Source organism: Phaethon aethereus, assembly GCF_964289735.1.
Source record: "Phaethon aethereus genome assembly, chromosome: 5".
NCBI lineage: Eukaryota > Metazoa > Chordata > Aves > Phaethontiformes > Phaethontidae > Phaethon > Phaethon aethereus.
The window spans coordinates 58550693-58566469 of record NC_138579.1 but is presented as its reverse complement, the minus strand read 5'-3'; the positions used below and the strand labels follow the sequence as shown (position 1 = coordinate 58566469).

Here is a 15777-nt window from a genome sequence, read left to right as displayed (position 1 = left end):
AGTCCATAGAAACGTTCCCCTTGTCTTGGTAGGATGAGAATTTCAGACAGGAGCTCTGTGTGATGCAGAATGAGCAGTATAATTTCCTGTGTTACAGGTATAATACTGCAGTGAACAGAACAGCATTTTTCTTAAGGTATCTCGGGATAAGCACTACAGAAAAGGTGCTCTAGAAGAGACAGGTCACTGCTCAGATCCACTGTGGTATCTTTAACAGTTGTAACCATATTAACCACCATCATTAAAGTGGCTGCCTAAAGTTACATTCTTACTTTAATGCTCTGAATTTCAAGTGTTAAGCATCCATGAACTTAACAGGATGCTCATACCTCATGCATACCTATCTAGCCCCTTATTTGCTAAGCTTTGGACGATACAAACCTAATTTTGAGAGCCCATTTCAAAAGGAACAAAACACCTTAATCATTCTACTTCAAAGCAGATATTAATCTGCAGCAAATGAAATGCCTCCCACAGCATTAGACATTGCACTGAGGCTGCTTTTTTTTCTGATGCTTGCAGAACATCTGCGCTCGCGTCCCGTGCTGTCAGGAACATCACATATTATTAGGCATTAGGACAAAGACTACGCTGGCAGGTCACACTTTTAGAGAAGAAAAATCAATTTCAGTATTCTGGAGAGTGCATCACTGGTAGAGTGTGTTATTAAGCGTTATGAATGGTTCCACTGGTGACCCCATTTAAGGGAATGGAAGATGTAGCCAGACAGAGAGGGGGGGAAAAAAAAGGACCTCTGCTGCATTAGAATACTGTAGATGGTTTGTGGCCAATGCAGCATTAACTATTTAATATTTGTGTGGGTGCACACATCTTTGTAGCTACATATGCATACGTAAAACGTTATTAAATGCAAGCATCCATACACGTTTCTTTTCTCTGTATCAAGAGATAAAAGTGTATCTTTGTAAGTCGTAGTTCAAAAGGCAGCTTTACCATCACCTACCTAATGTCTGAAAACACTTCCAAGCTTGCGTAATCACGATACTCAAGGTGGATCTCTCCCTGTATTCTCACTTACCTTGCCTCGCTGACTCCTTTCCACCCACTTACTGGAAGGATGGTTCACTGTGCAATAAAACAAACCATTTGTGTCTATAGTTATAAGTTTCCCAGTTTGAGGACAGGGTCAAAAGAGGCAAAGAAGCTGAGCGGGCATGCCAAAAAGAAAGTCTTTATTGCTACAGTCAGCATTTTCCACAGCTTTTCCCAAAAACCAGGTAGGAAAAAACCAATGGAGGAGATGTCTTTGAATACCTGCTAAGAAGAAAAGGGAATTTTTGAGAGGCAACTGGGAAGGAGGGCAGGGAGGAAAGAGGAAGACTGAAACAACCCCCAGAATACCAGTCCCTTCAGTAAAGGCCTTCTGACAAACTTTGACATGGTCATGTCTCAGATGGAACCCAGAGGTACCAGAAATCAAAAAAAAGGAGATAATAAAAAAAAAAGCATCAGAAATTTGACATTCACTGGCATTTCAATCCTATAAACTACTACTTATCAATGCCTGTATTCTGTTAGCACCTAAAATCTTCTAGTAAATATTTATAAATAGACAATACCGTGCTCTTAGAAGTTTGTAATCTGAACTACCTAATAGGATGTTTTTATTAACAGCTAAATTCTAAGAAATTCAAAATACATTAGGCAGACACGCACTTTGATGCCAGGTATGGGATTTTTAGATAGGATTTTTTAATTGCTTTTGCTTTAAATACACAAAATGTTAACTATCTACACACAAAAATCACAAGATCCAGGTCTGGAATGCAGGGACAGAGAAAAGGGTATGGAATAAATGAAGAAGAGAACTGCTACTGAAAGCTTTGGGAAAGGAATAAAGTGGACAAATTTTTCTTAGTGTTTATGATGTGTGAGAAACAAATCTAAGCTTTCGTGCATTTTGTGATACGTTATGCCTGTTTGAAACTTCAGCTTCTAAAGGATGGACTAACAACCCAAAATCCATTCAGTCTCATTGGATTTAGTGATGACAATACATTTTGAGGGTATGAAGTTGAGACCTTGTTTTATTGTTCCAGTCCAGCAATTAAAGGAAATCTCTTTATGGGAGGGTCACCAGGCATACATTCCTCTAGGCTACATCCCCAGTAGCTTCCTGCTGAACAGTCCTATAGAGAGACGCTAAAATGAATATATATGAGTCATCTCAGTTCTACTAGATGTAGTTACCAAATTCTTCCTGACAAACTAAGTAAGTACAGACTACATGGGATGGAGGCTATAGATCCTGAAGTACGTCCCTCCTTCTTGGCCCTACGGATCTAGATGTTGTTCTGGGGGGGGTTTTTTGCCTCCCCACAAGAGCACTAGTAGAGCATTTCAAGTGCAGTTCTGGGTATCCATCTGAGCCTCACGCACTTTTATTTCAGCTTCACAACCTTCAAAATGATTTTGCAGAAAAGAAATACTCTTCCTAACCCTATCTGCAAGTGAGAAACTAAGGATATAATCATGCTGAACACGGAGGCTTAGATCAGTTTGTTGAATAGTCCCATCTAAACACAGAATCTGTAACAGGTCTGAGCAGAACTTCCTCTAAAAACTGGACAGAAATTAAGTATTTCTAGACACCCCATTGAGAAATTCTCAAAGTCACCACAGTCTAATGACACTATAATATTACAGCAGACTAAAACCCACAACTTTAATTATTTCATTGCTCAAGAGATAACCAAGAAAGAGTATTTAAGATTTTTAGGGGGTGAAGGGAGAATGTAAAATGGGAGGAAAAGACTGCTGATATATGTGGCTACCACCTATAGACAAGCACAAAACAAAACATGAGGAGAGATTTTGCGCTCTGACAATAGCGCATGATGCACAATGGTAGTCTTGAAAAAATATGTGACAAACTAACCAGCAGCAAGTTACAGGCATAAGCATAGTGAGTCAGCTCTCCAAAACATTATTTAAGTATTTGGCTATATACTACATGAATCTTCAGTAATTGGATCTTGCAGGAAAAGAATCTAATTGTATTTATATACATCATGTTCCTCTCAGCATGTATTTATACATGCAAACGTTTTGCTGTGAAAAGGTTTTCAGCAAATGTTATTTCCTCTTGGTTCTTTTACATCAACATGAAAGAATGATTAACTTATTATTTACAGAAAGCCTTTTTGGCACCTAGGACACCATGAAAAGACAGATTTCTAAATTATTTGAAAATAACTGTTAAAATAAATTATTAATTTCTTCATAGGACATTTGCAAACCAAGAAAGAAGCTAAAAAGAAAAGTATTGTACATCAGAGAGAACTAATTGAGCTCAGTGACTGAATGGTAAATGAGATTACGTATCGGGAAAGGAACATAGCCTAGAAAACAAGCATTTCTGTCCCTACTATACAAACTGCAGGATAAAAAAATTCTTGGTCTCATTTTATAAAGCATTCAAGACAGAAATTCAACACAGGAAGTCAGGCATATTGCTCACAGACTAAGTTTTAAGAATATGCTTAACCCCTTTGCAGATCAGATCTGAAGAGTTGACCGAGGGCAGGCAGGAGGACTCTGGAAGAAAAAATCTCAAGCCGTGTTTTCTGACCCCCGTTACATACCACAAGTCTGCCCTTCCTCTGCAAACATGCTGACAGCAAATGCAGACACACTAGAAAATTTTCTCCTTTTTTTTTTTTTTTTTAAGAATGTGCCTTCAAAGGCAAGACACCAGGTTAGATAAGCCACTGGTCTGACACAGAAGTCATATCCACGTGGATAACACTCACAAGGCTGTGGCCAGCGGCCACACTGCAATTGCAAATTGCTCTTCAAGAATGCAGCATAACCCTTCAAAGGCCGGCCCCGAAGTCAAAGGCAAGGAGTCTGTCCTCAGAGAAATCTGCTCTTCTTAGACCGACACCGGAACAAATAGAATTTCTGTCCTTTAAAAAACTTGGCTTAAAGCAAACCCTACTTCTGCTTTTATTGTTTCAAGTGATCTACATTTTAAGTTAAAAAGACAGAACAACAGTGGTTTTATTTTTGAAATCTGCATTTATCAAGAAGTGTGACCACTGAGTATAATACCGTTTACTTCCAGAACAGTGGTACAAGAAAGCAGTATTGCACAAATCAGTGAGTGGAAAAGGTTCTTCCTCAGAATGACTGCTTAGGAAGGTCTAATAAAATGGCTAGAATGAAACATCAGGAAATTATATCTTCTAGAAATTCATTGCTTTAAAATATGTATCTATCTTTTTATATATATCGATATATATTTATCACTGTTGGGTGAAACTCTCCTCAAAAGGAATTTACTGAAAAGGCGGTAAAGGGGGGAAGCATTTTTCTGTCTATTTTTTAGGACCAAATAACTTTAAGTATATTGTAGTTGTCAATATTTTCTGAGCCATTTCCCAGTATGTGCCTGTTCTCATAGGGGCTGCGCGTGCACTGATATGGGTTCAAGCAACTGCAAAATCACAAAGGGCTTTGTTTATAGGGAAAGGGGGCAAGTACAAATATATATATATTTTTTTTTTTTTTTAGGAAAGGACCTCTGGAGGTGATTTAGTCCAAACTTCTATCAGAAGGACTATTGCTAACACCAGATCAGGTCACTAAAAGCAACTGCTTGAGCATCAAGCTCTACATTCACCTTGATGAAATCTAGAAAACTGTAGCAGGAACTGTACTTTCATAGATCTCCCTCTTGATGAGGCCAAAATGACTTCTTGACAGTCAAGTTCATGTGTTGCCAAAGCATAGCCTGAAAGGGTTGTCAGATCTGGAAATAACAGGACTTTTCTTGCTGGAAACTCACTTACTGTTCCTCCTACCCTTTCTCTTTAAAGCACAGGGAAGCCGAGATAAATCTACTCTACATGAACTTCCCTCCTCCTGTCAGAAACAAAGTGTTACAGTGAGAAATGATGCTTCTTCTCCAACAAATGGTGCTGCTTTCTTAGTCAGCCAGCATTAATGTAGTTGCTTGAAATATATGAAAATGAGATAGGATGCAGAAATCAAAACAGACAGACAGGCGTGAAAGAGAGAAAAGAAACACGGAAGAAGCAAACCAAATCAAAACGTGAAATAGCCATCCTGGCAGAGAAAGTGCTGTGTGTCAGAGCAGCTTGTTTGCTTTCTGACTCTCACAAAGACAGGAGGGAATACCCAGCATACTATATATATTTAATGTACAACACAAGAGAAAAATTGCTGGGAAGGTGTTGTTTATTTGAACATTTTAAACACATCCAGATTCCCCATTTTAGTGACAAAACCCTTCATTTATATTGCCTATGGTAGTGAGTGAACCAGTGCAGGATTTTTCTAGAATGTATTTAGATGCTATAAATGCAAGAGTGCTAGGAAAAAACCAAAAACAAACAACAACAAAACACCCCAAACAAAACAAAACCAGAACAAAACAAAAAACCCCACAACTTTTCACAGAATGATTCCTGAATTTTCATATCAGATTTCAGTTTGAATGAACTCCTGGCTTTGCATGGTTTTCTGGGGTTTTTTAAAAGTTTCATTTTATCTTCCTGATTAATTTTTGCCCCATTCAGTGCACATAGCCAAAAAAGCACTTTATCTGGTATATTCATTAATTTCTTCACCAACCTACATTGGGGGAAAAAACTCAACCAAACAAAAAAACCCATACCACTATGTACCTGTAATACTTTCAGGCATCTCAGTTTTTAAAGAATCATCAAGGTATTTGATATTTGAAGATGCTTTGGTTTTGTATTTGTAATATTATGCAGGGTGCATACTTTTCGTAGGTTCCTACTGCAACTATTTCCACTTCCTTGGGTTATTTTTCTGTTGAACCATGTAGCGATACTGTACACCAGGTTCTCCAATATCCTTAATCACCCCTTACTAGCATCACAAATCAAGCCAGAATTTGATCCACTATCTGCACTGGAAAGACAACCATTTTTACATATTCATTTGTTACGTTTTGGGTTTTTTCCCCAATACTGAATATTATGTCAAACAATAAACTGGGAGACCAAAGCATTCAGAAATACCAGTTTAATGAGCTAAGCTACTGCAAAATGTCATCAATTCACTGCATTTGCAGGCTTTGTCCCACAAAAATGGTGTTTCCTTTTAAAAATATGCACAGTGTATACTGGATACCATTATTAAGAATGAAATATCAGTAATAATCACAGACTTAGAAAAAATTGCTAAATACCGTACTACCCATCACAGAATTACAAAATGCACTGACCCCTAACTTGGGAGGCCTAATCAGCTCTACACAAGCAATTGTAGCGTTCTTATGTTAGTGTAACCTCATTAAACCTAATATCTCCCTTACGTTCGTCTTTAGCACATTGTTCTGATCCCAGTTTCATCATTCGTTGAGCCACTTAAAAAAGCATTACACATCTAATACCAGAGTGCAATCATTACACTACAGCTTCAAGAGCTATTCATATATAATTCAACGATTTTTTGCTCTGCATTAGATTATTATTCATAGGATCTGGTCGCAGAGTTCTTTTTTCTTAAAGCACAGAGAGTTCGGCTCTATAAAGGTAACGCTCACTATAGCTAAATACTAACAGAAACCTTTAAAAAGCTATTTTAGCACGTAAAGTGCATTCACCCTTCAGCATCCATCCTGCTCATTTACAGGACATACAAAGGTTACAGTCAGAGTAGTCAGAGCGCAGACAAAGCCTGAAGCAACTGCAAACCTAAAAGAAGAACCTAAAACTTCCAAGATTTGGTCTAATTACCAATGAACTTCCTCCAACAAAATGTCTTGTCCCACAAAATGGTATAAAACCACTTAACTTTCATATATTTTCATTAGGGAGATCTGAAGTTGTTAGCAAATCCATTCAACATTACTATAAAAATCTTTTCTTAAGACTCACACTTACCCTTAAAAAGTAACTGAAAAAATGATAAAAGTTCACTATAGAGTTCTGCTACCACTGGCATTTTCTTCATTCCCAACTAACACAAATTAGCTATGTCTGTAGTGGATTGATCAGTAAAATCCCTCTTGAATTTTAAAGTCGTGTTCAGTTGTACTTTTTCATCCAATAACAAAATATTTTGCAGCTTTGATAAGGATGCAAGATTGGAAATCCAGTTACAAACCCCTGCAAACACTTCAAGTTTACAACACTATCAAAGGTAAACTAGATAGGATTCCAAGGGTGAAATTATACAGAAATGAACAGTTAAATACCAGTGCGGAAAAAAAGTAGATGAGCTAGACGAAAAGGTGCCACGTGTATGCTCTGAACACACTTTATCTGACAGGGATGTTTGTTGCTTGAGATTTGTTACTAATCATCAGCATAAACTCCAGGAGAGGAGGTACTCAAAATTTTCTTTAGTATAATTGATGAATAACACCCCCACTCTATGGAAACGTACATAAGGTGCGATTGATGGGCAAATGCTGAAGGCCAGGGAAGACCATGCGTAACACAGCAGGATGAGCAGCAAGAATTGCAGCAGAAGCAGAGGTTTCTATAGCTAACAGTATTAGTTACCAACACATAGACCAGTATTAGCATGCAGAAGTTCTCAGTTTACATAAAGTGGCATTACTTCTACTGACACAACTTGCTTCTATTAAAATATGCCAACACTTGTCCATTTGGGGAATTTCTCAGAAAATGAATAACAATATTATTGACTTATGAGAAAAATACTAGGTGTTACCTGCTCTGAGATGATAAAAACCTGTGCAACATGACAAAGTAAGCACGCACTGCTCATGGAGTAACTTGCCCGGATCTAGCAGGTGCAAATTATGGAAAGGTACTTATGAATTTCATTAGTTATTCGCCATCAAATAAAAAGAAACTGTATGTGGTACAAAAACCTCTCTCTTTTTGTGACTGTGCATGTATATAAGATTTGAGTATCTCTGAAGTAGCTCATGTTACTTCTTCCATCTAGCCTATGTAGCTCAAACAGTAAATCTGATAATCATAGAATAGTTTGCGTTGGAAGGGACCTTTACAGGTCATCTAGTCCAACCCCCTGCCATGAGCAGGGGCATCTTCAACTAGAGCAGGTGGCTCAGAGCTCCATCCAACCTGACCTGGAATGATTCCAGGGATGGGGCATCTACCACCTCTCTGGGCAGCCTGTGCCAGTGTTTCATCACCTTCATTGTAAAGAATTTCTTCCTTGTGTCTAGCCTAAATAATATAATGGCAATGTCATTTCTCCCTACCATTTTGTCATTATCAAGACTCTATTTTTTTTGTCTACCTAATCTTACCCAAAGTCATTGCTGAAAATTTTTCATAGAAACACCTCCCATATGTCAACCAGGTGGAATAGAGTAACACTAACGTAACAACTTGAAGAATTCCTTTGAGGATTTTATCTTGGTTGTGTTGAACTGATTTTCAAAATGGCCACTTAACCACTAATTTGTATAGTTTAAACCTCCGTAAGAGTCTGGATTGCAATTTGAGGCTGTTTCTCCAAATCATGTTACATGCAGATGGTCTAAAAAGAAACCCACATTGATGTAAGATGGTTCTAATTTCTTTAACACTGCAAGAAAACACCAGCATCTTTCCATCAGTACTTTTTTCCTTCTCTGCAATCTGAACACTCTCGTTTGCAAAAGACTCAGTTTACCAATTTTAGCCCTCCTTCACTCCCAGGTTGGACATGCCAAGACAAAACCAAGTCACTCACATTTTCCAATCTCATAAAAATTTCAAGAAATTACTTTTAGGCAATTTTCCAAAAGTCAGAGAAAAAAAAAAGAAAAAGAAAAGGTTATTTTGCAGTCAATACAACATCTGACATTCAGACACATGCAGCTAACCTTTGTGTTTCCCTTTTTTCTCCTTTCTGGTGCTGCCAGTCTGACAACTTGCAGCTGCTGCCTTGGTTTTTTTAGTTGGTTTCGGAGCTTGGGCATCCACTACCACCTTTACATCTTCCTGTTCGGCCTCCTGCACTGCTTGAGAGATTCAGGGTACCCACCAAAAAGAAAAACAGAGGGAGAGAAGAGAGAAACAGAGAGAGACAAAAGAGAATGAATTGAGAACTCTGTGAAGGCATAAAAGAGTAAGCAGACATAGCAGAGTTTGTTTGGTACTTCAGACAATTCATGCAGAGGGAAGAGTCAAATAAACCAGAATTTGCAAAGCTACAGTAAAATCCTGAAAGTGTTAGGATAGCTAAGATGCATTTCCTAACTTTTTTCCTCCTTCCAATAAAATATCAGCTCCTAAGTTTCAGGCCAAAAGTGACATCAGAATATTAATGTGTTGCTGAGCTACTGTAGGAAGCACTTTTCCTCATAGCAAAGCTCTGCCAGACTGATCATCAACAGTAGCAGCATGAAGGCAGAAAAATTTCCTTTAGACTTTGTAGTGCTTAGAGCTTAAAGCCACATCCTAACCCTGTAAACAAGGAATCATGGGAAGGTTAATTTCAAAACACTTCTTGCATAATTGTATGTATCACGATATGATGAGTAGAATGGCCATGTGTTTTATGATGAAACTATATCCAAGCTGAAATTAAAAACTCCTCCTACTTTGTAACATACATACATAAATTAATTCCTAGAAGTCTCAACATAATATGCATGGCATAAACGGTGAATGTCGGCATAATTCATGCAATGCTAGTTGTTTTCAAAGTAAAAAGAGGTTTTATCATTTTCTAAGACCATGACACGCTTTCAGGTCAATATTTGATCTGTGAAAGCAACACACACAATAACTCTTTCTTCTGGCCAGGCCAAGCCTTGAAGTGAAAAAATACTGAGTTGACGAAGGCAGAAAAGCAACTACCTTTGTGAAATGCATAGAGAAAACATCAAACTTCTCACCCCAAACAAAACAACCCACAGGTGGGCTAAAAGATTTTGGTGCCAGCTGCTGGCCATTGTTAATTGCTGAGCCCCACCAGCTTCACGTGGTGACTATGGTTTGTCTCAGAGCAATATCACCCTGGCACTTGGGGCCTCCTACCATCCCCTTCATTCTTCCCAAAACTGAAGTGTTTTCTTTAATAGGATTAAAAGAAGTCCACTGAGGAACCTTACTGGAAAGAACTGATTGCCCATAAAATTAGTTTAAAATATCCCAACAAACTTCATAAACCCCCAAAAGACCAAATGACGCCCAATGATGTGTGGACTGCCAGTAACCTCCTTCTCTTTGAAGGAGGTAATTCTCCCTAGGCTTCTGCTCTGTGAGGCAACTTTCCTGTTCACCAAATCCTTCATGCGCAGAGATAGCAATAGAAATACCAAGGAGATCTCAGAGGAGTAAGATGAAACAGATTTAGCCGTGTCTGCCTAGACTGTAGCTTACAAACCCAGAGCAACTCTCCCCAGCACAGCAATCTGTTATGAATAGCATTACGTTCACAACACAATGAGCATCAGAGGCACTCAATAAACACACACTCCTTTTCTCCTTACGCAGAGTTCAAGTTTTATAAAGAATATACATTAAATTAGTAGAGTGACTGAAAGTTGGCTCGTCACTGCCCAACTCCACATTCCTGTCTTTATCATACACTAATCACAAGACTGCAGTCCCTTTGCGAGTGTAAAGGAGCGCTGGAAATGAAGACGACATAACCGAAGGAGTGAGTGCACAGGATGTCAGTGAAAACTGCACATAAAAGGCAGTACACTGGGTCCTAGTTGCATGGGCATGGCAGCCTCAGACTAAGCAGGGAACCAAAGAGTCCTCGCTCCCCAGTCTTTAAATAGGCGTCATTTGCCAAGCCAGCAATCTGTCCTATATTTACAACTGAGTCTCTCTTTAAAAACTAGGGTGTGTTCTTTTCATTGTTTTAAAGATAATAATCCACATTATAATTAAATTCAGTACTTTACAAATGATCAATGTTAAATGACCAGATAGTTCTTGAAATCCTTTTAAATATGACCATATTCATTCAATCAGATGAAGCACCATTTACTTGGTCCAAAGCAACAATTAATCAGCAAAGGATGAAAAATTCTGACATTGTTAATTGAAAAGTTAAAGACTTATCTTCTCAGACATCCTTTGATCTAACAGGTAAGCCTGAAGCTTTTTGAATTACTCTTCTCTCATAACTTTCAGCAAGAGATATCTGATTATAAGTACAGTGATGGAGCTCCCAAAGGACAGAGAAGGAAATCTTTCCATTGCTTTACTCTATAAGGCAGAGAACACGATTTCAGACCAGTAGCCATTTTAAGCATGTATCATCACTGCTGTCTATGGTAAACAGGACTTTCAGGCACAAATGATGGAGGCTGCAAAATAAGATTTAAACCATAAATGTGCAGATACCGCAGCTGGGTTCATGAAAGGAATTGGCACAAAATTTCCTGTTTCTAAAAGATGCTTTTCTGAGCTTTAACATTACATTTAAAGCACTACCTCTAAAATAAAGCCAAATCGAATCCCAAAATACCATCTCTACCAGAAAACCCCACCATCTTATTCTTAGCCATTAGCTATTCAGCAAATAGCAGACCTCAGCTAAGGCTCATCTGCTCACTAATGTTTTCTCTGATGACTGCAGATACGAAAGAAATTATGTAGATTTGCTACGGATTGTACAAATTCAGTTCAGGGCAGCACTGAGTTCCAGGGGACCTGGTTATGTACTTGCAGTCAAGCACAAGGCAAGCACAGCTCTTCCCTTGCCCGTAAGCACTAAGCTCCCCAAACACCGCACGGGTAGGCGCTGCCCGCTGCGGAGTGGTAGGAAGGGAATTTTAAGCAGCACAGCAAGCTCCTGCCCGACACAGCCAGTCGACTTTGATCCTTGCAGAGGAGTGGGCAGCGGGCTATCTTCTGAAGCCTGCCGCCCTACAGAGAGAGACCTGTGGACCTACCTTGCTCAGTGGGTCCAACAGATTCAGATGTGGAGCAAAGTGGGGGAAAAAAAAAAAATTGGGTTTTCTTTCCAATGCTTTCTCCTGCCCTGGAGATTTGTGAGAAGGACCATTTCTAACATCCTCTGTACTCGCTCTGCGGCTGGTCATTAGCATGTGGAGCTTTGAACTTACCGAGCCGGCACTCCTTCTGGTCTGTCTTTGTGGAGATGAAGCAATTCGTAGAAGCAATGTCATCAAGGGATCAAATGTCCTCCCCTCTGCCCTTTACTACATCTTTGGATCACTAAGTAACATTCTGACAAGAATTTCCCTTCTCAGCAGGATGGGAACCTTGAGGCAAACTCTGCATTCTCTGCAGACTCTAGATAGCCCCATGAAACAATTTACGGTTCCCTGTAAGAAAGCGTGAATACAGAAAATGAGATAAATTGGCCTCCCTAGAGAATATTCACTGATACGACAATATGATTATGTCCTTAGTTGGATGTTAAAAAGTTAAAAATAATGACAGCAGTACCACAGGACAAATAAATTAAGAACCTTAAATGCAGCTATACAAAGATGGAGTTTCAAAGATGCTCACTCAAAAATACATTAATTTCAATACAAAAAGAAATTTAGGCAACTTCAAAAATCCCTACTGATAGTTATCTTAACTAACAGGAGACTACATTTGAAACTTTAGCCCAAAACCCCATATGCCCCACCACAAACTACTAAAATGTTCACTTAAAAAAACCCCACAGATTTTCCTTTTCCATTAGAACTACTTCTTTGTACTGGAATTTGCATTTAGAAAAGACACAAATGGAGCAGCATGTGTTGTGGTGAGACAGAATTCCAAACAGCACATAATGCTGAACTCTCAGATCTGGTGTTTCATTCTCATTTGGACTCATAAGAAATAGTTTTGGGATAAATGGCAAGCTTTCAAATAAAACAATGACATGATTTTAAGCTTAGTGTTATTCATCTATGCTCATTAAATCAAGTACTGACTACTAACCTCAATACAGTATTATAAAAAAATACTTTTGGGGAGACAGAAAAGAGCACAGATTACGATCCTAATTTGGGATCTGAGCTAAAAAGAAAAGATGAACAACAAACAAGTAGTCTATTAACATAGTACAAAGTGAGCATAGAAGGACTGGCATCAAAGCAGACGAGGGCAGTGTCCTGGCTTCGCCTTGCATCGCCAATGGTCTAACTGCTAAAAGTGGAAAAAGAAGCCTCTCCCATGAACCAGTTCTGTGTTGGACAACACTGCATGTTACAGGGATAAAGCCACAAGGTGCAGTCAAACAAAAGGGTCCAACTGGTAAGTAAGTGAATAATCTGTGATGCAGAAAACACAAAACTGGAAAAATATTGAAAGATCGTTATCTGCACGTATTTGAGCAAAAGCAAGTTTTTCCATCTGGCCTTCATGACGACACGTTCACACAGGGTATTAGTTTCAAAGTAGCATGCAATGAAAATGCAGATTATTTTTTTTTTTTTCATTTACACCCCCATTTTTATTTATGTCAGTGCTTGTACACTCTTATCATCTTAGGGGAACAAACAAAACCAAAAATGTATGAATCGTAAATTAGCAACCCCTATCATATAAAAATGCCATGTGCTAAAAAAATTGGTTTTCATCAGTACATTATGTGAAGAATGAAGTGAGTGAAAAACCACAAAAGACAAAGATTTTTTAAACGGATACATTAAAAATTTGTGTGGTCTGTCTGGAAAACATCTTAAGTAGAAAGAGGCTGAAGCAGACAATGAGGTATATGATGCAAATCATTGTCTCAGCTGTATAAGGCAAATATTAATTCTGTTTACCAACATCCTCTCAACAGTAGAAGCGAAATCTGGAATAAGCATCACGCAAAGAAAGATAAACTACAGTTCAGTCAAGGTGTACCTTAACAAATCAATGCAAATCGGTTGCCCTTTTCTTACTGTTGCCTGAGATGCTCTTGTGCTTCACTGTAAGAATGGCTTGCTATTTTACTTCATAAAGCTCTAGCCTTAGTGAATATTGCTGCTTGTTTGGGCTGTCGTTCATTATTACTTTATTTGATCAACTTAGATTCTGAGCTGGTCTAGCATTTTTACAATCATCTAAAAGACACTGGATTCTATCAGAAATATTCTGAAGATGGGCAAACACACTGTATTTTACAATGCAATGAAATATTTTTTATTAGTTTCATATAGACAATAAAATTAGTTAAATACACAGGCCTGAATTAGGGCAAGGACTCTGGTAGGTCCTTGTCAGGTACTGTTTAATCACGTACAAAGATTTGACTTCTGCTTCAAAATGCTTGTAATCAAAGGCATCACCCCTGCAACTACTACCTTGCAGTCAGATTCCAGATTCCCAAAACATTATACTGCCTATAAATTCCCTATGGCTCCTTGCAGTTTACATATCTATCACTGGTGTGTTGATCAGGCTGGTTTTACAAAGATGAAAATACAAAGATGAAAATAAGTGGAGCTGAATGTGAACGGGCCGAGAAGAAAGGAACATGAGAAGCTGGTGCCGCTGAAGGATGTTATCAAAAGCTCATTGCTGTGAGAAAATTTCCTCCGCAAGAACAAAGGAAGGAATTAAACAAAAGATTCTTCTTAACCCCCAAATATCGGCTGTCTGCTACCAGGGAGGGGGAAAGAAAAGGGAACGTGTGAAATGGAGAGTTAATAGCAATGAACTAGACTCTCTGGGAAAGCAGACAACTAATAAGGAAAGCTAAAAATATCCGTGAAAAACCTATGCCAGGAAGATTAAGGACAGTAAGAAATTACATAATTATTTGGTGTATCAGGGCCCTGAGGGCACGAGTAGGCTTTAGCTGCCCTGACGAGTCCCCTCGGGGGCTTCTACCCACACCCAGCCCACGGGCTATGCCCGGCACGCTGCTTCCCAGCCGGCCTGCTGGGAGGACCGGCGCTATGCTGCAGGCCGCTCACCCGCGCCGCGGACCCGCCATGCGTAGGCTGCAGCCGTGCCCCCCAGCCCCGTCTCCCTTCTGCCCTGACGGGCACCCTGGAGGGTCCCGGCCCCAGTTCATCCGTCCCTTGCTGTGTCTGGGACTGCTGAGGATCCCGTCAGCAGCGGCCACCTCTGTTCGGCTGCCATGTTGGGAGCCTGTGGTATGGTGGGCCCCTGCTGCTCCCCGACAGCGAGACTGTCAGAGGATGGAAAATAATGGCTAGTTGTGAAGTGGTAACTGAAAGTAAAGATGCTTTAAGTGGAACTTTAAAGCAAAGAGAAGGGAGTTTTTTCAAGCAATCGTGAGCAATTGCCTCTAAACTCAAATCTTTCAGTACCAAGAACCACTAAAAGACCTCCAAACCGCTTGCTACCCGCCGCTCTCTAACCACTGCTGACAGGTTAGTTTGTTTATTTTGAAAATGTACTAGCACAGTAAGGACTGCTGATAAATCAAGAAGATGCTTTAAAGGATGAAGGTGAAGAGACTGCAGCTGAAAGCGTGATTTCCAAATATATGCTTATTGGAAGTTAAGTATTTTGCCCATATGATACTTGGAGTGCTGCCTGATCTCTCAGTATTAATACTCTTGTGCACAGAACATTCCTGGCTACCTTCAAAAAATAAACTAATACCATCTCCCTTCAAGGTCAGAGGAAAACAGGGATGGCAAGACACTGTTTTGATGAACATGCAAATACCTGTTTTTTTAAACAAATGGTTAACTGATGTCATGCTATAAAGTTGGCAGCTTGATAGCCATCAGAAAACTCTCTCTCATCATTCATAGAATCATGGAATCATAGAATCGTTTAGGTTAGAAAAGACCTTTAAGATCATCAAGTCCAACCGTTAATTCACAGTAAAGGAGCAGAACAACACATCAAATTTAACAATCCAGAGCTATGACTTGCCATC

General features: G+C 39.2%; 1 protein-coding gene across 1 annotated transcript in view; it reads right to left on the bottom strand.

Moving 5' to 3' along the window:
- The window catches only part of TUB (TUB bipartite transcription factor), a gene marked incomplete at its 3' end in the record, with an annotated part of 153598 nt that overhangs the window by 16759 nt on the left and 121062 nt on the right, over nucleotides 1–15777 (bottom strand). Inside the window, exon 4 of the mRNA XM_082000814.1 lies at nucleotides 8828–8962. Within this exon, the coding sequence (XP_081856940.1) occupies nucleotides 8828–8962 (135 nt within the window). The remainder of the gene's footprint in view (nucleotides 1–8827; nucleotides 8963–15777) is intronic.